The following is a 24,431-nucleotide window of genomic DNA, read 5'->3' on the forward strand; positions in this document are numbered from 1 at the left end:
CGAGGAAGAGCTCCTGTGTCCTCCTCCTCCTCCTCCTCTGCTGCAGCTGCAGCTGCGGGCTCACAGGTGAGTGAGACCAGTGACGGTGTCGTTCAACCGCAATCAGGCACCCGCATGACACGCTGACGTGCGCGTGGGTGTGTGCGTGGGGCTTTCCACAGTAGCAGCAGCGGCGGCGGTGGCAGCAGTGCGGGGAGCCATGGTGACAACCACTGAAGCAGAAATCCTCCTTTGCTCCATAGATCGTTTAATTCAGGGTTGACTTACGAGAAGCTACGAGAAGTTATTAAACCAGATGGTTGTGTCATCCTCCAGCGGGTCAGCGGTCAGAGGCCACTCCTGAGGCAGGTAAACTGAGGTTTAATGGATGACGTTGACTATTAGCAGTTACTAACTTAGCACAGGTAACACTACTGCTAGTTAGCTTTCGCGTCCTCTCCAGCTAACATATCAGTCCTACAAGCTATCGACCGGACATCTCGGTATGTGTATTATTAGTAAACTATCGCTCTGCCTCACAAAGCTAAGCTAGCTAACGTTGGTAGCTATCGAGCTAGACTGTTACAGTAGTAACGGCTAACGTCCGAAGCAGGATGTGATAAGTTAACGTTACCTGCTAGCAAAGTGGCTAGCTAATTAGACTTAACAAGCTGTCAGCGTCTGAATTACTGTTACGTTTTCTGCTTCGGGGTGCTGACAGGCTCGTTGTTTGTTGTTTAGTAACGTTATCTGTACATTAGCTACGTGTTTGACCCAGTGCTAACACGACACCAGCTCATTGTAAACAAAATACCTGAACCAAATGTAGCTGACAGTAACGTCATTAGCTAGCTAAGTGCTAAAATGATTCTTATGCCCTTTCCTCACCCATAAATATGTTTATTCATGTGTATATGTACTCAATGACATCCAGTACCAGACAACATTACGCCTGTTAAAGGAGCAAGTCTGTTTTTTTTAATTTTTTTTTTATTTTTAGCTAGCATACCTCCTTATCCACAACTGATGTACCCATACTTTACATTTATGCTGCTGACCACTTTTAAATACCTTCTGGGTAGTGTTATATCATTAGATGTGTTTTCTATGTATTTCTGTAGTCATATTTCACATTTTTGGAAAATCAACTCATTAATTATCATCAAAGTCACATTATCTATGTGGACTGTAAAGATTTTCTGTGTTTTATAACACCGTAACCTGGGTTTGTATTCGGGATGCACGATATATCGGACAGATAAATCATCGGCCCAATAATGGAAAATTTACATTATTGGCTATCGCTGATAAATAGATTATAGCTGATAAATGTAGCCGATAATACAAAGCCAAATTGCTTTTGTTGACTTAACAAGTGCAGCCAACAAACAGAGACGAACAGCAAACACGCTGATGGAAGAAAACATGGTACAGACATTAACACACGTCAATCAAATGACAGTCAGATCCTCTTGAGATTAATTGTGATATTTTGTGATACAAAAACAAGCATTCACTCTTATTGTGAATCGTATCACAATCGCAATGTCTGTCAGAAATAAAAGATTTGTGATTCCTGTTTACTGCCTAAATTGAGTGATAAAGTCGTGAACGGGACAGAGAAAAGCTCTAATATGGTCGTTGAAATTGCCACTTGTCTCTGAGATTGTCCCCGTATTGTAATCTTAAACCTAATATCACTTTCTCCATTGAGTTTTTCTTTTGTAACCTTGTTTCTCCTCTTATCCAGACATGGATATGTTGCACCAGATGGAGTGGGATTCATCAGAGGACAGCCTGGGAGCATTAATGGACGACCCCCCTCACGCACCTGGACCGAACCAGTCAGAGCCCTCTACCACCAACATCTCCGAGCATGAATTGTCATGTCACTGTTGCTACGACATCTTGGTGAACCCCACCACCCTGACCTGCGGCCATAACTTTTGCCGCCACTGTCTGGCTCTGTGGTGGGAGTCCTCTCACAAAAATGAGTGCCCGGAGTGCCGGGAGAAGTGGGAAGGCTTTCCTAAAATCAACATACTGCTGAGGTATGCTCTTCACAACTAGACCATATCAGGGAACGAATGTTTGATTTTCTGACCACAGAATTCACATTTCTCTCATGTACAGTAGAGAACAGAGACCTACTGTCGACCTCGAAAGACACAAAGTATGCGAGTGGATATCATTCGAATTTTGTGGTAGTAGTGCTTATAAAATATCTGACTGTCTGTCTCTGTCTTTCAATACTTTCTCCTGGGACAGTGACATTTTGATCATGTTTACATGCACACTAGTCTCGTCACATTCAGAGTATGATGTTTACACTAAACACAGAGAAACCTGGTTATTCAGCCCCATGTGCTATATCAGCTCCAGATTTTCACGCTACTCCAAAACAACTTTGTGAAGTCACATACTTACTAATGTCTTTTAATCATTAGTCAAGAATGTAGTGGGTAAAAGGACGATGAGAAACCTGTGGACATATGAGCTAAGAGTTATGGAGTTGGTGTTAAAAACAACGAGCCACCACTAAGTCTGTTAACGAAGCAGGAAACAATAACTTTCGAATGTCTTCATATTGATTTCCTTTTTTGCTGTGAGTATTGAGAGGAAGCGAGCTGTGGCCATCAGACACATTTACTGTAACACCAAATGAATCAGGAAGTGGTGCAGAGTGTCTCACAGTCAGTGCACAGAGGTGTAGTGTGAAAAGGAAATGATTAAAGGTGATTTCACATGTTGTACCAAGGTGGTGAAATTTGAATGGACACAGTCGGGTCAAATTCAACACATAAATCATTACGTTGTCTGCAGTTAAACCTGACATGGTGATGTATCACACATAAAGACACCTGCTGACTGTTTACTAGAGGAATAGGATAGAGGAAGCAAAGTGTGATTGACAGTCGAATTACCACAAACCTTCCTCAACCTGTCTGTTGAAGGACTCGTTTCAACCAAAATCAGACTTTCACCACCTCTTTTGTTTGTTTTCTCGAGATCATTTGCATTTAATCTACTAATTTCACTTAATGCTCTTCTCTCCAGGGATGCAACCGACAAGCTGTTCAGTGATGTCGTTCAGCGGAGGAGAGCAGAGATCCAGGCAAACCCCAAAATCTCCCGCAGCTTGCTGGCCTTCCAGAGGTAGCACAATATAATCTGTGATACGAGCCGATTTTGTGTAAAGAGTGTGGGCATAGTGCACACCGAAAAAGTACTCTACTGATTTAGCATTGCACTCTTAAAACATTGTCAGACTCACGATGAACAGTTTAAGCCATAAAGGATCAAAATTGAGGCAGCAGAACCAGAGATGTCTTCTTTCTTTCTTTTGAATCTGGTGCCTACATCAGGTCGGCAACAGAGACAGACTTCGATGTATAGTCTGACAATGATAGTGACATCCCCGTGAACTTGCCCTGTGTCTGATCTGTTCACCTGTATTTGATACCTTTGGTAGTCTGAAGCAAAAGAGCTGAGATCCATTAAACATCTACATGTTTTTAAGGTATGGTGACAACTTGGGTAGATCCAGGACAAACCAGCACAAAGGAGCGGGCTTCTTCTTCTCTGGCGTCCTCACTGCACTCTCGTGTGTGGCTGTAAGTATTCGACAGCAGTTAAAACTCCCCTCGAAGTTTTGTATGTAAATCTGTTTGGTAACACCTTATAATAACGATCATTAGTAGTGTAAATGTTTACCTAATGATTTGTTATGTAATGAAAGAGGCCTGTTCTTCATCTTTTATAACTCATGTGTAAATGTATTACTGAATCATCCATAAGTCATTTACAAGTGCTTTTGCATCCCCCTAATCTAAAGTGTAAACACCCCTCGCCACATCTGAACTTTCACACACACAGGCGGATGCAGAGAATTGGTGCAGGATCCCCACATGCAAACGGCGGTTTGAAAAGGGCTAGTGCGGCGGCCAGGATGCAAACCAGCGTCCCGTGGTTTAAAATGCAATGGCTGGCGGCGTACTTATTTGTGGGGGTGGGAGGGTTGGGTATTTAAGGTTATTCTTTGTGGTTCTCAGTTTTTCTTTTATGTTTTTATCCTCTGTGAGGCACTTTGTGTTGCTGTATGTATGAAAAGTGCCATACAAATAAAAATAAAGTTAAAAGTTAAAGTTAACCACTCGACTATCGTATCATACTTACGCCAGCGTGAGTATACTATATAACATATATCCGCTAATATTAAATTAAAAAAAATCTAAACTACGATAACTCTTAGAAGAACAGGCCTCTTTCATTACATAACAAATCATTAGGTAAACATTTACTAATGATTATTTCATGAATATTTCATAATTAACTAATCAGTTGTAGATGACTTGCAACATATTTGTGATCTGTTAACAGCATTCATTAATAATAATTTCTTATAATCACTCGCAAGTCATTCATAATATATCAACAAATCATTAAGTAATCATTTACTAATGATTTGTTCATGAATATTCGATGCTTAACAAGTCATTTGCAGATGACTTACAACATAGTTGTGATATGTTAATTTAGTATTAACTAATCATTTACAAAGGTTTATTAATGTTTTGTTCATCATTAACTAATGTCTTATAAAGGACTTACTAATGATCGTTATTATAAAGTGTTACCCTGTTTTTCTGTGACTGGTTGTAAGCTGTTGTGGAGGAAATAGTTGTAAATACCTACGAAGTTAAACAAACCAAATATTCAGCAAAATCAATGATATTTCGTAATACATAATATCTAAAGAGTTGTCTTTGCATGTGCCCACTTTTTTACTCCATGGTGTTGTAAAATGCACCTGTTGAGGTCACCACAGCAGTGAATGAAGAGGTCGGTTCATATCATGTAGACAGACCATGTTTATTTTGTCCATGTGGCACCCGGGAGCAACATCACTGTGTGTTTTGCCGCGTGGCAGTACATCTGTGTGTGTGTGTGTGTGTGCTGTTGGGTAAGAGCGTAAAAACAGGACAGCATGGTCTTGATTTTGACCACAGTTCATAAAGGAATATCATGATTGAATCAAGTGGCCTGAGCCACAATCATCAGTTTCTTTCACATGCATTTATCCTCAGCAGCCTGAGACATGTTTAGTTTTATTTATAAGTAACTGATGACAGATAATTTATCAAAATCTGTCATGCTTGGCCAAAAATCGTGTCAAGTGGACATAAAACTTCAACTTAATCAGTATATAACTCAAATTAAGACGTCCTCTTGTCATTTTATTTCCAAAACTAAAGATGTTTAGGATCCTTTTTCACAGTTTTGTTTTGTTTTTTCACCACAAACAACCTCTTGGTTTTCCATGTGCTCACTTTATTGGTGATTTCGTTCCCTTTATCCATCATTATTATGATCCATTTATTTTGCACAGTACTGATATTTGATGGTGGTGTTACACAACAAACACATATAGCCAAATGGACACTTGTGGAGTTTGGCTTAAAACAGAAGTGAAATTAAATAAATTAAATCATATTTATTTACTATTACTCTTATAGTTAAGAGCAGGTTTATATTTTTGTCAGACACATACAGTGGCCTCTGCTGGCAGTGGCTGATTCATGCACGACACAGTAACCATCATTTACTGGAGACTGTACTGTGTTTGTTAATATCTGTGTGTGTTTCCAGGTGATGGTGCTGGTGTATCACTGGAGCAGTGGTGCGGTCGACCAGCATGACCCGCTGATCAGTAAACCTGTGTCTCGCTGGACGCCGGAGGAAGTCGTGTCCTGGCTCGATCACCTGGGTCCCTGGGCCCAGCTTTACAGGGAACCCTTCCAGCAGGAGAACGTCAATGGGAGGTAGATAAATTACACCGAATATTATTTCACTACAGTCTTTGTTTACTTTCTTGACCAGATTTCAACATGCAGACACATTATCTCCCCCCAAACAGAAAGTTTAGCCATATTTATTCAACATTTATCCAAGTGTGTAACGAGTGTTGCAGCTCATGCTGTAGATCATTATGTTCATGCCATGTGGTGTTTATTTCTTCGCGTTAGGCTGCTGTTGATGCTGGGGGATGAAGAGTTGTTAAAACCTCCTTACAGCATCGAAAATCAGGCTCACCGACGGGCGGTTCTGGCTGAACTGGACAGAGTTAAAACCCTGGGGGTCAAACCTCCGCAGAACCTCTGGGAATACAAGGTAACGAGGTCTGGGCTGCCCCAGAATACACTGCCGACCATCAGTCTCCTGTTAGTGTTTGTTTAATTTCTTCCATGTACAACCTAATGACCTGTCCACCTTCTCTGTACTCACGTACTTCCACCACCTTCCTCCAGGCTGCTAATGCAGGGAAGTCTCTGTTCCTGCTGTACGCACTGAAGCGCTCCCCTCGTCTCACACTCTTCTATTTGTATTTATTCGACTACTCGGAAACCTTCCTGCCCTTCCTGCACACCTGCTGTCCGGCCATCGCAAACATCGACCACTCGGTGGAGGGCAGCTTCCTCAACACACAGGTGACAGTTTGCGATCTGCCAGATAGACACTATCACTCATATACTGTAACAGGTAGAATAGGTCGGTACATATTTATACTTTTATGGGGGACGATTACATCGATTCACCACCACCTTTTAGTCAACAAGACCAATTAAAAAACTAAAACAGACAAATATTTAGTTTGTTTCTCAGTATTTTCCAACTTCTCTTCCCTGTCAGTGAAATTATAATGTACTTATTGAGGATGCAGATTCTCTTGATCTCTTACAGTAAAAAATAACTTAAATGACTTCTTCTTTTACTTTTTTTGTTTTCTGTGTGTTAGTTGGAGCCCAGTTGGCGACAGTGGGCAGAGTTTCTTGTAAAGTACCTCCTGCTTCCGTACCAGCTGATAGCAGAGTTTGCTTGGGACTGGCTGGCCGTCCACTACTGGACATCTCGCTTCATTATTGTCAACACCATGTTGCTGTCTGTGCTGGAAGGCTGCGCACTGTGGAGACTCTGGACAAGAGCCACGATCAGGTAGATGCAGAGGGAAGACTGAGCTTTCTGTTTCTGTTTCTGTTTCTGTTTCTTTCTTTTTGATACACAGTCAAACATAGACTATCTAAAACGAATGCAGTAAACACTTTAAACTTCATTTAATTTTCCATTGTTGTCTTTACAAAGTTCCCAGAGGCAGACAGTACAGGACTAGAGCTGCAACGATTGAGTAATTGATTAGTTGTCAACTATAAAATGAATCGCCAACTATTTTGGTAATCAATTAATCGGTTTGACTAATTTTTTTAAGGATAAAGTCTCAGATTCCAGCTTCTTAAAGGTGCAATTCATACTCAGTTCTTACAAATAGCCCCTTTAAATGTGAGTATTTTCTGGTTCTTTATTCCTCGTTGACAGTAAACTGAGTATCGTGGAACAAAACAAGACCTTTTAAGACGTGATCTTGAACTTTTGGAAACACCGACCAACATTTTTCAATAATCTGGTGGAGAACATTAATGAAACATCTTTTCATTTCTCAAGCATTTATTTTTGTTGGATGTGTTTTTCACTACATGAACATTGCAGGCCTGTGTAATTGTTCAGTTACAGGTTGGCTACATACACTAACTTAGATGTTTCATCTTTCCTCAGGTCTCTGCCGGACAAGATGTGGAGCCACTTGTGGAAGATGTTATCTCAGGGGTTTGCATTCGCCCTCCTGTGGCCTTTTGTCCCGCAGTTTGTGTGCAACTGCCTCTTCTACTGGGCTCTCTACTTCAGTCCCATTATTAACATAGACCTGGTGGTGCAGCAACTGATGCACCCAGAGACACAGGCGCTGTAACAAACTGCATGCAGTCAGTGCCCAGTTAACGCCGTACACATCACAGCAAACAAAAGAGCCAGAAATCCAGTTGCTGAAGAGGACGAGTGCTTATTTTTGGCAGTAAACTCACATGAGACTGGCTTATTTGCTGTTGGAAGGGAAGTTTTCTCGCTTCCTGTCTCGTCTCTCTGCTGGATGGTTGCCACGTGGAACAAAAGAGGCATTGAGCTATTGTAGGAGAAACAAAGCCAACAAGATGAGAAAGGCTGAGATATCTGTGGTGTGACTGATAAGGAGAGATTACTGCAGTGATCGCTCTCTCTGCGTGCACAGTGCATTCACAAACCACATTGCCTAAAAAGGTCCAGAGGGCAGTTATGCAAATGATTAGTCATGTTCCAGCACCGGTGGTAGTAAGGACGGCCTCGTAAAGGAGTTTCCTGATAGCTTCGTAGCACTGAGATGTCTGTGACCCGGCGACAGGTAGAACAAAACATGAATCGTTCAAAATAACTTAATAATGTAAGCCACAGCCAGTTAAATGAACAACTGCAGCTTTAAAAGTATCTGTGAATGAAACCGATTTATAGTAAGTAACAAATTCGTATTCTTCATAATTTCGACGATGTTCTTCGGGTCTTCAGGGCGGTTTGACTGTGATCTTGGTACTACAGAGCTGTCTGAACTGTAGAGTGCGGCGAGGTTTGGCAACATGATCGTGAAATGTGTCAAATGTTGAAGTTTGTCGTTCTGCAGCCTGATGGGAACGTCAGGCTTTACAGTTGATTCAAGGGAAAACATCTCACAATACATGTGGCACTTCGAATATGTGTTCTTCATTTTTCTGAGATTCTGAAACATCTTTTTCTAATTTTTATGATTTTTTATTTTGTTATTAAACTTTTTATTTGAAGAAAAATAAGTTAAACATGTTGCTCTTAAGTCTGTATACATGCCACAAGTCTTATCATCCAAGTAGATAATGAAAGAAAAATAGATGCATAATTTTAAAAAAAAAATTCATTAATAAAAAAAAAAATTCACATCATTACAAAAGCACCCACAGTACTCCTACACAGGTTCTGAACTGGTAGGGAACTTAAGAATCCAAAAAATAAGTAATAAAAAATAGAATAAATAAAATAAATAAATATAAAGCAGTAAATAAAAATAGACTAACAGCTGTAAAATTAATAAATGTGTCTGCCCCATATGCACCTTTCTTTATTCATAACTTCTCCTGCAAACAAGATCTTATAGTGGGGTCATAACAACTGCGATGGCAAAATCAACAACACAAATAATAATAATTATAGATTAAATAAAGATAGTTTGCTGCAACCAGATGAGTGGAGTAAAAAAATAGGGGGTTTTATCACATTACCCAGTATCTTGCCTAAAAGTTGTTATAAAGTTTATCCAGATTTTCCAGTAACTTATCTTGTTCAAGCCTGAGAATGAATGTTAGCTTCTCCATTATGAAAACATCCTGAACCACTTTGATCCAGTCCTGACTGTAGGAGAATCTTTTACCAACCATTTCCTTGTGATCGCTTCCTTACTCGCTAGTAATAGGATATTATACATATATTTGTTTTCAGACCCCTCCTCCAGCCCCTGCACTCTTTCCTCAGTCCCTGAAATTCGCGTTTCGGCTTCGTCAACTCTGCTGTTAGTTGCCTTAATGTCCTCTCGTATTTCTCGGAGAGTCTCTGCATTTTCACGTCGAAACTCTCTCAGCTCTTGCAATATAATTTGCAGGTTAGCCATGTCCGCATCCACCTGTAGCTCCCCCGTGACAGGGTTGCCAGCTGTATCGTCCTCGACGGACTCTTCCTCGGCTGTTTGCGCCCTTTCCTTCGTCTGTGAAATGTTTTTCTTTTTTGGTTTGGGCATATTATAAACGCCTCTTTAACTTCTTCTGTTAATGTGGAACAATCTTTTGAAAAAATATTCTTGATGATGGGGGAGCTCTGTTATTGTGCTGCCTACCTCATGGCTGCTCAACCCGAGGTCCAATTTTTATGATTTTTAACAGAAACTGTTCATAGCAGATTTTATTTGCTGGCTCTGCTGACAAATATTGCTTTGCACTTTTTTTTTTTTTATCGTTCAAAAACATTGTTTGCATCATACGTTTTCATGTGATGGGAGGGTAGAGCTAATCAAAGACTTTATTTTTTACATAGTTTATTTGCACTTAAAAGTTTTACACTGTGATTTTGTTCTTCAATGTTCTCTAATGAAAAAATAAAGATTTTTACATAATGTTGTGCCGATTTGTTTCTAAATGTAATGAGGATTATTATGTTTATAAGAACAGTTTGAATCCACACTCCGGGGATGTGATGGCCTGAGCTTCAGAAATAGAAACGCCACTTTTTGAACAAATGCCCGTCTGCTCGCACACGTGTGCAGGACCACTCTACTTCACGATCATGTATGATGAGATTGAATTGATTTTTATGGGGGGGATTCAGGTCACGTCAGGACAAGTAACGTGCAAGAGTGGTCACAAAAAGAGCCATTTAAAATAATTCAGATGAAATAAACTAAGAAATGACAGTGTGTACATTATAAACAGTATCTGAACATATCTGAAATAACACTCCTGTATTTTTCCTCCATCTACTAGTTGTATCTGCAAAGCAACACTTAACTTGACAAAGATATGTTTTCCTAACTATATTTAACTCACTACATCTCTTGACCTTTACAAATAATCCTACATAAGATCTGGTTGAATGAATCTATAAATATACTGACTGGGTTCCACAGGCTCAGTGTTATGTACACCGTCAGCCATATGCCAATAATATCTTTTAAGTTATCTTTTAATAAGTATATTTTTATATATATAGTACAGCTTTATGTTTATATATCCCCCAGTGTGTATTTTTAATGTAAGATTTTGTTTTGTTTTTTGTTTTGAAGTTGAGAGAAGAACTTCACTGTATGGATATGTCGTCCCATACACATCAATAAACTCATAACTAGAATTTGGGCAAAGGCCTGACTAAAACTTAAAAGAACTACATTTTTAGCCTTTCTTTTGATTAATATGTTTTATAACCATTATTTTATTTTATTTACAAATGCAATTAAATAGCCAAATTGTACAAGAAAAGACAAAAACAGACTAAACAACAAGTCAGATAAAAAAAACCAAAAAAAACTTTGATTAGAGACCAGGTAAGGCCATAATATTAGATCTAATGTGTACTCATGTACAGTGAGTTCAGTAATTTACTGTTCAGGTTGAATTATATGTACATAGAATATGCATAGAATGATTTACACAATGTACATTTGCCATTTATGTTTTTCAGAGGGAAAAAAAAGAAAAATAAATGTAATCAATAGCTTGTGTGTCGCCTGTAAAGTAGGCTATTTAAATAAAGTTTAGTTGATAGAAATCTTTGGAAACCCCGCCCTCTAGCGTTCGCCAGCCGCCATTGCAGCAACGGCTGTCGCCATAACAACGTAGGGACTATCTCAAAAGAGCACGTAGGACTCAAAACGCAAAAACAATCACAAAGACACTCATTGCGGTCGAATTCAAACATGATAGTTGCACAGAGCAGTTACATTCACCTGAACGTAAGCCTATCTGAATTTAAATATGTTTTCCCCTTTATGTCACCGACACAAATCTCGCGTTTACCCGCCGACAGCACTTTACCGTCTCTCCCTTACGTCATTGTTGCGGAAGTGAAAAGTCTACGTGGGGAAGAAAGGTTGGTCTGACCGCGTTTGAATACCGTACACACCAACAGCACCGATGTCCAATCCAGGATAGCTGTGTCCCCCGTCTAACCAGTCTTCCTCCCCGCCCCCGTTGGGCTAATGGACTCGTTGAGCAGCACCCGGGGCGTATAAATGGGACGGAGAGCCGACGACAGCCTGTAATGCTGCGCCGGGTGCGGCAGTCTCTCCGGCAGGTGCTGTTTCTGATGGCCCGGAGACCGGGTCTACTCTGCGGGGCTATCGTGCTCGGCGTCCTGCTCGTCCTGGCCGTCAAATTCACATGCAGGTAACTGTCAGCAGCGTCAATCAGAGCAGCTTTCTCTCCTTATCCCGTCAAGTGTGAGCTAGTTTCCAGGCTAACCGACCTCCTGGACATCATGACTGGACATACGTGGAGATAAATGTTGTTGTAGCATTAGCAAACAGTTAATTAGCTAACCTTTATAATGAGCTAGTTACTTAAAACCAGGTGGGGGTCTTCATATGTTGTGCAGCCTGACGCGTGCTGTAGGACAAGAGGATTAACTCTGCTTTAAATCTTATTAAACAGACAGTGTGTATGACTGTCTGTCATTCCTCCAGGATATCCTGAAGGTGTGTTTGAAAGTCACCCAGAAGACAGCAGTCTGTTGTAGGCAACAACACGTTGATCCTCCAGTGAGCCCAGCTGTGGAGGGTCACAGCTGTGAGGACTGAAACTTGAAGCAAACTGTAGACAAATGATCTCAGACACATCCTGTTTCATGTGCATCAGTGCTGGAGCAAGTGTTCAAAGTGTTTAATTGAGTAAAAGTAGTAATATTGTTGTAAGAAAAGTACTCCATTACAAGTAGAAGTACAAAGGTACAACCAGCAAAAATCTGTAGACCTGATCACAATTGATTTAGTAGTCAGTTACAGGCAGTATACAGTACCTTTGATTTAACAATCAATAATTTGAGTGTTTTATTAGGGAATCCAAATTTTAAGCAGTTTTCAAAGTTGATAGTCGGCTCCCTTATCAATCGATTATCGGTTAATCATTAGGGAACACATATTAACCATGAACTAGTTTCTTATTAGCATGCACATTAGTAGCATATTGGCTGTTTTTAAGCCATTATAAATCACTTACTAATGCCTTATCCTGCGACTACTAGGCCATTAACTACTGTGAGAGTTTTCCCTCAATTACTTCCTAATCACTGCTTATTGGTAGTGAGTCAAGGAGTTGTTGTAAACCACTTAATAAGAATAAGCTAATAAGAAACTAGTTCATGGTTAATATGTGTTTTGAAGACATCACCTTGGAGTTTTGGAAACTGTAATGGGCTATTTTTGGACTTTCTACAAATTAATGATAAACCAAAAATAATAATGGCAGAGTGATCAATAGTTCCAGCTGTAAACCATGATGTTAATGCAGCTGATTTTGATTCACTGAAGTCTTTTTTTTAAATTCTCTTTCTGTAGCCGTGCCAAGAATGTGGTGGCAGCGGCTCGGCCTCCGGTGCGGTTCTTCTCTGCCGAGGCCCCGGTAGTGGACCTCTACATGGGTCAGCTAGACCAGGTGAGTTTCAAAGATACAGACACCTGATGGTAAATCAATGATCACACTGAATTAAAAATCTTACACAGTCGTAGAGTCTGTGACATGTCTATAACATTTTCTCTCCAGGTGGAGCGTCTCAGGAGCATGGCGGAGGTATCGCTCATCTTCTTCTATGCACCGTGGTGTGCTCACTCGATGGCTGGGCGGCAGGAAGTGCAGCAGGTCGCTAAGAAGCTGGCCAAACAGGTACAGAACACCTGACGACACAACAAACAGTCTGTGGGATTGTTTCGATATCAAATAACAACCTTAACTGATGACCACTGATAAGGTAGCAACAAACAAGGGCTTGATGTTATGGTAACATGCATGTCAACTTACAAGGACAACTAGAAGAGTAAATACAGCTCATGAAGTTATTAACTTGTACTTGTCTGACTGTTGGGATGTAATTCATCAAGCTCTGACCCTGACAATGAAAACACATCGTACCATGTCTGTAGTCTGGAAATACTTGCTTCAACTCTTGTTTCTCACACAAACACAGGTGCAGTTTGTGGCCGTTAACTGCTGGTGGAGTCAGGGGAAGTGCAGGAAGCAAAACCGTTTCTATCAGTACCCGATCATCCATTTGTTTTACAGAAGGTAAGACGGAGAACGCTCACCCTCTCAAAGTTATTTTGGACACATGAAAAATGTAACAGAAGAGCACGACCGTGACTTTAACATTCCTGCCTCAATTAATAAGATTGCTGCGGTTTAACGAGCCCTGATTCTGGCTGCTGGAAGTCTTTACTCAATGATCATTGCATTAGTGGCTTTGGTTTGTAACAGTTTTCCCTCAGGACGTTGTTTAGTGGAGGTTTTAACACATTAAAATCCATCTGGTCTTGTCTCGAGCATTTCCTGTATGAGATAGTGCCGCCGCTCCTTTCACTTGAACTTTAATGTTTCATTCCTGTGTGTCATCTTATCTACTTATTTAATCTTTACGTTTCTGTGCTGCAGGTTTGGGCCTATTGAGTACAAGGGTCCATTTTCTGCTCCATATGTGGAAAGTTTTATCCTCAGAGTCATCACACCCCTCACTTACCTCCCATCCAGAGCAACACTGAAAGAGTTCCTCTCCTATCACGAGGTATTGGTTGTCTTCAGATCGTTTGATTGAGAGTTGGCAGAAAAACATGTCAAGTCGCTAATTTTAACTCTCTTTACGGAAAGACCTGAAGGTTTTACTGTTGTTGAGTTGTATTACATAACCTGTGTTTATTACAGGCGTCTTCTTTGAATAAGACTCTACTTCAGAATGTAACTGGCTGTCTCTTGTGTATTTCTAGCCTCGAGTGGTGGGTTTCTTCCAGTTCAACTCCTCTCCTCAGCCCCCGGGGTACATCACATATCTGTCCTCTGCTCTGCAGGCTCTAAAAAGGGGTAAGAAGACATCATATGGCACTGAAGCCGGTTCATTTGTGAAAGGCTTTTATGATATCAAGTCAAGTATTGGATTAGAAATGGCCTTGTTTGTGAAACGTGGTCATTTTAACATTGAAGATAAGAGTGAGCGGGCTTTAAATAGGAAATGTTCGATGTGGGTAAGATGCAGTCTTGTGTCTGCATTTGCTTCATCAAATGTGCTGGAAGTGAGTATCTAAAGCACTGAAGTTTTCAGTCTTCTGAGTGCCTCTTGTTTTCCTGGTGCAGATTTCCGTGGTGCTGTACGTTTCGGGGTTGTGACCAACAAACAGGTGGCAGAGGCCATCGCACTACAGGAAGATGAAACAGTTTACCTTTACAGAAGATTAAACTCCTCTTTGGTAAGTAAAAGTCAGCAGGTCATGATGGTGTACATGAAAAGATGTTTTAGAAAATGTGAGCAAATTCTGAATACGTTTACTGTAGCTTAGGGATTGGGATTGTTTTCTTCTGTCAGATTTTCCCTCGAAGCGAGCGCAACTTCACATCCGAGGCCATCTGTAGCTGGGTGTTTGAACACCACGAGACCGTCCTCCACTGGCTGCAGCCTCCAGGAACAAAGTCCCGCCTCCTGGAGCGTGAGCTGACCAAAGGTCCGGCGCTGCTGCTGTTCCTGCCACACAATCCACTCGGGTCCAGCCCCAATTCCCTACTACAGCAGGTGAGCAGGGATGGAACAACAGTTACTTCCTGTCCTTGATCTCTGGAGATAGATTTGTCGGGACAGATCGACATCGTTCAAATACACAAGTCACGTCTTGTTCGACAGTGACATCAGTTTTGATGCTCATGTCCTCCTTCCTCCAAATATTATTACTAAAGGGTCTTTTGTCTTTCAGGTTGCAGACATTGCTGTGCGTTATCATTCCTGTGACAACAAAAACCACTCCAGCTTGGACAAAGGTTTCACCTCCCACTCGCAGTGCTGCCAGTCAGTTCTTCTCCCAGAGTCCAGTACAAGTGTGTGTGAGGTGTGCCTCAGCTTGTCACGATCGCTCCTGGCCAGCTCCTCTGTATGCTGCGCCTTCTCCTCCACGGCTCAGGGAGGAGACGTGTTGCAGTCTTATCTCAGACACTGCTGCCTGCACCAAGAATCGGACCCCGCGTCCATAAAACCCACAACCTCATTGGGCTGTAGCAACTTTCTGAACGGCTACAGCCCCTTCAGTCAATACAGTGCCTGCTGTCGGAAAGTTAAACCTCAACTCAATGATTCACAAGCCAAAGAGGAGCCAGACATGCAAAGAGTTCCCCTCACGCCCCCATCTTCGTCCATACCTCCGCCCTCTGGCCCTCAGCAGGAAGGAGACGGGATCACAGGGCTCTGGTGTCAGACCAACAGGACGCTCAGGTTTTATGTGCTGGACGTTGCTCTGAACTGGCCTCTGGCGGTGAGGCTCGGAGCAACAGGCAACAAAAGTGCTTCTCCACACCAGGAGGCTGGTGGCGGGAGCGGTGACGGGTCGTTTGCAGCTATCGTGAACCTGAAGGATGAGGTTCATTATGTTCTTCACCGCAATCCAGAAACTACACTGACAGAGTCTCTGGGTAAGACAGTATTTCATTCATATCGCATGGTCAATCATTCATATTCTGGTTCTGTTGGGTGGGTTTGGGTGTACCTCGGTTAGCACAGTTACAGTCTATATGTGAATGGAAAGTTACAGAGTCTATTCAGTGTGTGGTTACCGTGTCTGTTTTAATCCCCTGATTCTGTGGACAAGGTTTGGTGGTACAACAGGTTTGCATATTATGCAAATTATTTGAGATGTCTCAGTTTCACAGTTGTTTGCATAGACCACAAAGAACTGATGTTGCGGCCTTTGAAGTCCTATATGAGACCAACGTTTTTTATCTTTAAACTTTTTACAAAGTCTTTTTGGCTCCTAGAGTTTGTATAATGAACAGAAATGATAAACTTGGCATTGTAACAGAGTGCATGTGCTTCTTGATCCACTGTTATCTGCAAACACCAGGCAGTGTCAGAAAAAGTGCTGTAGGACAAACCTTTTATATGATCGCTATGTCAAGGGCTACCTCTGTACGATTGTTGAGTGTCTATGGGATCAAATAACATAACCATGATCACATTAGCATCCAATAATTAAGCAAAACTAAAAAAAAATAACTAAGGGGTGGGGGTGGGGAGGTGCCTTATTACAAGCTGACCCCAGCTGATAAAAACTGTGTCACGGTTGAATATGATTGTAGAAGTAATTCTCTGCTTTCATCGTCTAATTAAAGAGGCCTTCATCAGGAACTTCAGTGCTCCATACAGCCTCCTCCAGAGACACTTGGTGGGAGAGGAAGACAGGAAAGAAGGTGAGGGGGAAACCAGGCATCCAGACAAACACCAGCACTCGTCGCCTCGTCCCCTCATCACAGAACTGACCACTTCCTCCTTCCTGCCTTCTGTCATGGACGTCCAGAAGGTGAGACAAGACTCAAATACTGTCACCCATCAGCATTTCAGGCACAAACCAGCTGACGTTGAATGGGAGCCAAAAGCCAGTTTACTTCTATGTACCCATCTAACAGTGTTTATGCTGTGCATGCTTGTATAGTGTCTGAAGGTGAACCCTGATGAGTTCATGGACTAAAACATTAAAAATATGTGCGCGTGTGTTCTCCTGTAGGACGTTCTGCTGTTCTACTACACTCAGTGGTGTGGATTTTGTTCTGTTCTCAACCACGTCCTCATCCAGCTGGCCCGATTACTACAGGGAAACAGCACCATCACTGTCGCCAGGTACAGTATGTTTTATCTTTGACTGTTAGTACAGGTTTTTGTGTCAGTACAGTGTGTTTTAATTAAGAAAGTAAAAATGTAAGTTAAGGAAATTTAATTTAATTTAAGGATTTAATGTTGACATTAACATTTATAAGAGAAATGTGTAAATAATACATCCTAATTTTGTTTGTGTAGGGTGAATGTTGCACGTAACGACCTTCCATGGGAGTTCATGGTGGATCACGTTCCCTCTATTCTTCTCTTTCCTAAATACAGGTAAGAGAGACACAAGCAAATGCACTGACTGACATTTGCATTTCCCAATAATCCCTGGATAGTGGACTGGCAATGATCAGAGTGCTGGTCAGAGCTGAATCTGGAAACTGTTTGATAACTGATGATATTAATAACGATTATTTTCACGATTTGACGATGTCAAAAAAGATGGAAAATGTCACAATCACAATCTCCCAGAGCCCAAAGTGACGTCTTCAAACTACTTCTTGTGTCCAACCAACAGTTCAAAACCCAAAGTCTCTGCCTTTACATCATAAATGAGGAAGAAAAGCAGCAAATCCTTAAATTTCAGGAGCTGGAACCAACAAATGTTTATGCAAATAGTTGGTGAGGAATTTTCCTTCGATTGACACGTGAGGATTTGCTGATTTATTTATTTATTTTGACTTATGTGAAAGTACAGTTTTACACTGTTGATTAGACAACGCAAACAATTTGAAGGTGGATTTTGGACTTCTGGATTTTGTGTTGGGCATTTTCCCTCTTTTCTTTAACATGTTATGGACCAAACAGTTAATCAGAAAATTATTTTCTTGATTAACTTATGATAAGTGAATCATTAGTTGCAACTTTAGATCAACCCAACACAACACAGGCCCTGTTCAGACCTGCTGTCATCGTCCTTCTTGAGTGCTAATTAATTCAGCAAACATTATACGTAAAGATATTTCTTTCTTTGTGAGATCCAGTCACAAGTGGTCACTCGAGACACACGTCAAGATGCACATTAATGCCAGCTGTGAAGTGACGGGCCTGAAGCTGTCCGCCTGTGATCAGATCACTTAGGATGGAGGGATTTCACCACAATATTATCAGAGTTGTTTTCACTCTTGTTTTCTCTGTTCTTGTTTTTTCTACAAGAAAACACTTTAGTGTGAAGTTTCCTGACGACCTGCCCATCACACTACCCAACCTCCTCCGCTTCATCCTGCAGCACTCCGGCTCCGTACAATATGCAGACAAACCAGCGACGTCTTCTAGCCAGGCGGAGGGTGAGGGGCCAGGGGCCATCTTCCGTGCCGAGTTTCTGGCACTCCAGCACGAGGTTGAAACGCTGCGTCACGCCCGCGAACGTCTCTCCCAACAGCTGGCGCAGCTGTGGCGCGACAACAGGCGGCTGACATTTGACACTCGCACCTTAGAGGCCGAGAACTCAGAGCTGCAGCAGGAAAGACTGAACTTAGAGGAGCAGCACCGGGAGAAAAGCAGGCAGCTCGGGGAGGCGGTGAGACGGCTGCAGGAGCTGGCAGACGCCTCTGAAAACCTGCTGAACGAGAACACACTGCTCAGGGTCCTGCTGAGGGCGCTGAAAGACAGGACGGAGGCTAAAGAGCAGGTGGAGGTGGAGAGAAAAGAGGCAGAACAGAAAAGAAGCCATATGGCCTCATGACTACAAGTCCGCAGGGGATCTTGAGAGCGAGAGAAGAGAAAAGAGGGCCAGGAGATGAAGACAAAAGAGGTGAAACAGGAGGGATTTCTGAGCTAAATGAAGCTGAGATGAGGAGGTCATTGGAAACCCGCAGGGCAAAAGACCTGAAAGAGAAAATGAGGATGAAGTGACAGTTTTGATCTGTCAGGAGAACATCTAAGACTGCTGCTAAGTCAGGATAGATGTGAGGAAACACTTAAAAGAAGGTGGAAAAGTAGTGAGGAAAAGATCAGTGTTGGTCAGAGACAGAATACCACATCAAAGTGCTGTGATGATTGTGGGATTATCCACTCTTAGGAACACACTAGTATGGGAACTAAGTGCCAACTGTCCAATTCAAAAACTACTCAGTCCTGACGCTGTGCTTGCAGAAATGTAATGTCTGTTGAAGTGTGAAGACGTAACCGGAGTTAATCGTGCTACACAGAGCCCTGCAGCCAAATTCCCGACCCTCCCCGAGTCACCGTCAGTGCTTATGCAAAAGCTGGTATTCAAATAATGGCCAAGTCTCAGATGATAGCCAGCAAACGCGGCCAGCATGAACAAATAAAGGCCCGATAAGGCCACTTTTTCCTGAAACCCAAAGTGATGTCCTCAAATTGTTTGTTTCGTCAGATCAACAGTTTAAAACCTGGAAATTTTAAGCCTTCTTTAACACAAGACAAATTAAATCAGCTGCAATGATTAGTTGGTTCATGTATTAGTCAATAGAAAGAAAATGAATCGCCACCATTTTGGATGCTAGATTAATTGTTTTAGATATTTTTTTGAGCAGAAATGTCAAACATTTGCTGAAATGTCAGGATTTTTGCTGCTTTTCCTTGTCATTCATGACAGTAAATGAAGAGTCTTTGGGTTTTGGACTGATGGTTGGACAATAAAAGCTATTTGAAGATGTCATTTTGGGCTCTGGGAGATTTTGAGGAGCATTTTTCATACTTTTTTTTTTTTGACACCTTGTTGACTAAAACGATAATCGACAGCTTCCATCAGTAGCAGAAACAATGTTTTCATACTCTAGTTAATTCCAGTTGTTCCCTCTTTGCTGTACTTCTGAACAATGTGAAGCTACGGCAACAAAACTCAACACAAACCCAGCTATAACGGGAAGGATGCTGAAGGAGGTGTTGAGTTTCATTCACGGCCGCTTATTTGTGAGGAAAAAAATCACAGCGGAGCACTTGACATGACTCTTGACGCACTTACTGTGGAAAGTAAACGTTAAACTAAATTCACGAAGGACTTTTTTTTAGGAAAGATAAGAAATAAAAGCCTGGTTCTCGGCCACTATTTGAGATTTTACAGTATGCACTCACGCTGCCCTACAAGCTGAGAGACCATGATAACACTTTCTTTTACACTGATGTTGAGCTGCAGGTAAATGCATGACTTCAGGTGAGTGAGGAGGAATCTGGCTGCAGGGGGGGAGAGGGCTACTAATGAAGCTGAGACTTATTTAATACTGAAGACGTGTCACCTGCTCGCTGATCGGCAGGCGAGCCTCAGAGCACTTGAAATAATTAGCAAGATTTTTCTGTTTCTTTTTTGTTTTTGTTTTTCTGAAGGGGATATAATGCTTTTGTTAAACGGATCTATTTTTACAGGAATCATTGAGTCTCTAAAATATTATTTCTTTGTTACTATTCAGGTATTAAGAATGAGATGCTGCAATTGTTTACATGTGAAATATTGCACCTGTTTTTACTGATTAAAAATCTTTCATCTTATTGTCGTCCTGCGTTTTATTGGGGTCGCTGTCTGATTGTTGGAATTGGTTGTGGATTAAAAACATTAGTTCTGTGTCAGAAATACAGAATCAACCTTATATTTTTTCTTTCTGACAATTGCTCCTTTTTTTACTGACCCCACACGTAGTATTAAAACTTTCTAAGCGTGTAAAGATCATTGTAATATCTGAGTTTTGGAAAGGGAAATGAATTCAGGGGGGAAAAGCAAAAGTTTTCAACACAACTTATCAGTCATCTCCATCAAATTCATTCCTTCTATTTGTTTTTTTTATTTTGGAGTCAAATAAATGAAATTACCAGATTATAACTAGTGATGCATTCATGTGTTCTTCATTTCTAGTAAAGGTACAGTGAAACTATTTTTATATTACTTTATGTAGGGGTAATAACATCATCTAACTGTAGATAAATAAATGTAGTGGAGAATAAAGTAGTGACAATAGTGGCTTCTAATATGTAGTGGAGTAGAAATATGAAGTGGCAATAATACAGGTAACTAACTAACAGTATGTGGCTGATTAATCTGATTCTCTTCTGGTAGAAAACAATGTAAAATGTGTTGTTTTATATAAATACATTTATACAGTATGAGCGGCTGCACTTCATCCAGCACACAACACACCCTGTTTAATTCACCAGAAGATGGCAGCACCTGTTAGACGCAGTTCATCCTCAGTTGTTATTAAACTTCAGGTGATTCTGATTACAAATCAGCAAACAAGCAGTGAAGAGAAAGTCCTTATTTTTTGCTTTTGTCAATGATTCTTCACATCTGTGGTCACTATTCTGTGCGAAAGGGAACAAGATCGATGTATTTATTCATAAATTAAACACATAAAGCTGCAATTATTTAGAGTATTTTTTGAGATTTTGTAATATCTCTATATTAAGACCAGGGACTTTGTGGTTTTGTGGTTCCCCCTCTGTGTCACTGAACATATTGTAGCAGTCTCATTGTGTGGCACTTGCTATCATTTGTGTTTGGGCTGAATTTGGACTGACTGCAGCAGGATTCAGATCACCTGTGGGGAGACTGGCTCCTGATTAATGAGTGAAAGCAGCCAGTCAGGGTGTGACGACACCTGTCTGTGAAGGCTTAAGAGACGTCACGTGGGGGACGTGGCAGGAGAAACTCATTCTGCTCTCTGAAGAGGTGTTTTTTGATTACTATCTAAGTATCTGGGATTCCCTGTAAATATATGTTTTTTGCGTATGTAGCCAGTAATCTGACACAATATTGTAAGACCCCTGAGACATTGTGAGGTGTGAGTTTTGGCTGAATAAATAAATTTGACTTGACTTGGACGACCATGACACCTCAATAAATGTTTTTTTTAATACTTGAAGCCATATGACAGTTAGGGTGGTTAAAGAAAATTGCAGAAGACAGTAACATTGACCTAATAATAATAATAATAATAATAATAATAAGCGTTGTTTATTTCACTCTCAAAAGGAAAATCGACCTGCTACTTGTTGTCCTTTCATGTAATCTTTGAGTAAAACAGACAAATGCAAACCTTCTCCTTCAAGGATGTTCATACTGATGGGACACAGTCGAACCCATGAACCTTACTGCTGATCTGTAAAAGAGTTAAATACCAGATCTAATTTGCAGCAGCAGGAGCATGTGCTGTTCATTTCAGTCTGAATGGAAGGTTTTTTGTCTTCTGTTAGTTTCATGCACTGCAGCTCTGTCAACCACGTTTATATGTTTTCCAGTATTTCCATTACATTTTTGCTGCAGTAGCCTGTTTGTCATCCTTTATGGCATTTTTTTGGGGGGGTCTATTAAAGATATTCCTTAAAATCAATGTAAGGACAAAAATAATCCCCCTCAATCATCAGTTATGACCCTGTTTAGGTGTGTTGTGGTGTCTGTATCTGCAGAGACGCTGCCCTCTGTCTTTATTTTCTTACTTCCTTCTTATTTTTGTTTGTTTCTCGGCGTCAACATCCTGAAGAAAGACAGTTGATTGTCAATTATCAGCTGTCTCTCTCCAGAGCTGCTTACAAAAAGCATATTAAAGTTTTAAGTTTACTGTCATCACATCTATTTAAATCTATATCTGTGCACAAATGATGATAAAAAACAAACTGTGGTAAAGTTAGATTGCATCGAGGAGACAACCCAGCTGAGAGCTGCTCTCATGCACTGATCTGGGAAATTGGAAATCTTGGGTTGTATATTTCCTGGCTCGTCCGGTCGGTAACAGGGCTGGGTCAGAGACATTCACACAGGCAATTCCATCAATCTTATGACTCCTGGACGAAAATAAGGCTGGCAGGGAAGGTGTAGCTCACACTGAGAGGACTGTGCTCGCTGCAGTCCAACACTCCTCTACACAAACTGTGAGTACTCTGCCTTTATTTTAAAAAGTCATGGTTGATGTGCTAAACTACAGGAATTTATTTAACATTGAGGTATTTGAGCAGGAAATTATCCTTGTTAGGTTGTGAACTTGTCCGCACTACTGCGCAGTGATATAGTGTATAACTGTAAGTCTCAATACTGTAGGTAAAGGAAGAACAATTCTTTATTTTCTTGTTTTAAATCTAGTTTAATTTGTGTTTCCTGTATTTTGTCTTTTAATATGCTCATGTTGTCGCCTGTATTTACCAAAATCTTTGGTTTGAATTGTTTACAGGAACAATGGCAAACGCACAAATGCCTGTTGGTGAGTCTGCACCGTGTGTTTGTGATACGAAGAAGCCCAGTTACAGCAGATTACTTGTAGACCAGTGATGTCCTCACTTTTTACGGTCCTCTCCATCCTCATTTCATCTAGTGCCGGTCGGCCCGTTGGGAGACAGTCCAGTTCAGGTTGCCTGTCCTAAGTGCCATCAGACAGTTCTCTCCAAGGTGGACTACTCCGCTGGTTTGCTCACCTACCTTTTCTGTGGAGGACTCTTCCTCTGTGGGTAAGAGGGAGTGAGCATCAGCTGCTCCATTATAATATATATGAAGTCTAAAAGTCTGGGGGTGGGTGGGCATGACCCCAGTGATCTCAATCTTCTCGTCTAACTCGGGGTTATTTCCCCAAAAGCGAGAACACAACTTAAGCTATGTGATTAATTACACAGTGTAGTGGCAGAGGTAGATGTGACAATAAGAAACTGACTTGTAAAATGAATTAAACCACCACCCATCTTTTATTTTATTTTAAAAATAATAAGATAAATGACCAAACAATGTTTAAAACTCTGCATATATACAATATATTGCATGAATGGGCTGAAGGATCCTGACGTCTGCTGCCGTCCTCTCCAGCTTTGTTCTAGGTTGCTGTCTCATCCCGTTCTGCGTGGACCGGCTGAGAAACGCAAGGCACACCTGCCCGACCTGCAAGACTGAACTTGGCGTGTATAAACGCTTATAAATTATATTTTGTCTTTTTAAAAGGCTTTAGGCCAAACGTCTGTTTGTTTCTGCTTCATGTATGTTTGCCACACACGACTGAACTAAAAGGTTTTGGATTTTGGGACTCGTCATCCTGTCGCTTCATCTCGACCTAGCACAGTTTTTCCACTATTTTCTGATATTTTACTGACAAAATGATGACTCGAGAGAATAATGTGCAGGTTAATCGATAATGTAAATGAGCGTTAACTGCGGCACTAACTGATATGGTGTCCTCAAGGGTTAAACATCCAACATGTGAATCAGTCCACCACACTACAGGCAGCAGTTGTCTTCATGAATGAACCACTGT

General features: G+C 41.1%; 2 protein-coding genes and 1 long non-coding RNA gene across 4 annotated transcripts; all 3 read left to right on the forward strand.

Annotated features, from left to right (window-relative positions):
- The first annotated feature begins 78 nt into the window (after nt 1–78).
- LOC311273253 (bifunctional apoptosis regulator-like) lies at nt 79–10,030 on the forward strand. 2 transcript variants are annotated; one of them, XM_084380206.1, is made up of 9 exons: nt 79–348; nt 1,730–2,030; nt 3,037–3,135; nt 3,500–3,593; nt 5,629–5,801; nt 6,006–6,150; nt 6,288–6,467; nt 6,776–6,972; nt 7,588–10,030. In XM_084380206.1, exons 2-9 carry the CDS (start codon nt 1,732–1,734, stop codon nt 7,778–7,780), a joined length of 1,380 nt encoding a protein of 459 aa, XP_084236332.1. In that variant the 5' UTR covers nt 79–348; nt 1,730–1,731; the 3' UTR covers nt 7,781–10,030. The 2 variants fall into 2 exon arrangements, with proteins under 2 accessions (XP_084236332.1, XP_084236333.1); XM_084380207.1 differs by having other exon boundaries at nt 79–344.
- A 1,240-nt stretch (nt 10,031–11,270) lies between these two features.
- Nucleotides 11,271–20,697, forward strand: txndc11 (thioredoxin domain containing 11). The gene is made up of 13 exons (XM_084380136.1): nt 11,271–11,795; nt 12,962–13,058; nt 13,167–13,286; nt 13,588–13,685; nt 14,049–14,178; nt 14,378–14,471; nt 14,742–14,854; nt 14,971–15,174; nt 15,353–16,061; nt 16,758–16,945; nt 17,150–17,262; nt 17,440–17,520; nt 18,403–20,697. The coding sequence occupies exons 1-13, from the start codon at nt 11,671–11,673 to the stop codon at nt 18,929–18,931; spliced, it is 2,601 nt and encodes an 866-aa protein (XP_084236262.1). The 5' UTR covers nt 11,271–11,670; the 3' UTR covers nt 18,932–20,697.
- A 2,196-nt stretch (nt 20,698–22,893) lies between these two features.
- Nucleotides 22,894–23,640, forward strand: LOC311273341. Its single transcript, XR_014624661.1, has 3 exons — nt 22,894–23,070; nt 23,367–23,396; nt 23,508–23,640. It is a non-coding gene; the product is annotated as an uncharacterized lncRNA (long non-coding RNA).
- The last annotated feature ends 791 nt before the right edge of the window (nt 23,641–24,431 follow it).

The sequence above is a fragment of the Pagrus pagrus genome (assembly GCF_965226575.1).
Source record: "Pagrus pagrus genome assembly, chromosome: 2".
Classification (NCBI taxonomy): Eukaryota; Metazoa; Chordata; class Actinopteri; order Spariformes; family Sparidae; genus Pagrus; species Pagrus pagrus.

What these genes read in the sequence shown, in the direction of transcription:
- LOC311273253 (XM_084380206.1), top strand. Translation starts at nt 1,732, where the DNA reads ATGGATATGTTGCACCAGATGGAGTGGGATTCATCAGAGGACAGCCTG. An exon ending in AAAATCAACATACTGCTGAG is followed by an intron (nt 2,031 to 3,036) that starts GTATGCTCTTCA and finishes TCTTCTCTCCAG; the next exon opens with GGATGCAACCGACAAGCTGT. An exon ending in CAGGAGAACGTCAATGGGAG is followed by an intron (nt 5,802 to 6,005) that starts GTAGATAAATTA and finishes TCTTCGCGTTAG; the next exon opens with GCTGCTGTTGATGCTGGGGG.
- txndc11 (XM_084380136.1), top strand. Translation starts at nt 11,671, where the DNA reads ATGCTGCGCCGGGTGCGGCAGTCTCTCCGGCAGGTGCTGTTTCTGATG. An exon ending in GCCGTCAAATTCACATGCAG is followed by an intron (nt 11,796 to 12,961) that starts GTAACTGTCAGC and finishes CTCTTTCTGTAG; the next exon opens with CCGTGCCAAGAATGTGGTGG. An exon ending in CCAATTCCCTACTACAGCAG is followed by an intron (nt 15,175 to 15,352) that starts GTGAGCAGGGAT and finishes TTTGTCTTTCAG; the next exon opens with GTTGCAGACATTGCTGTGCG.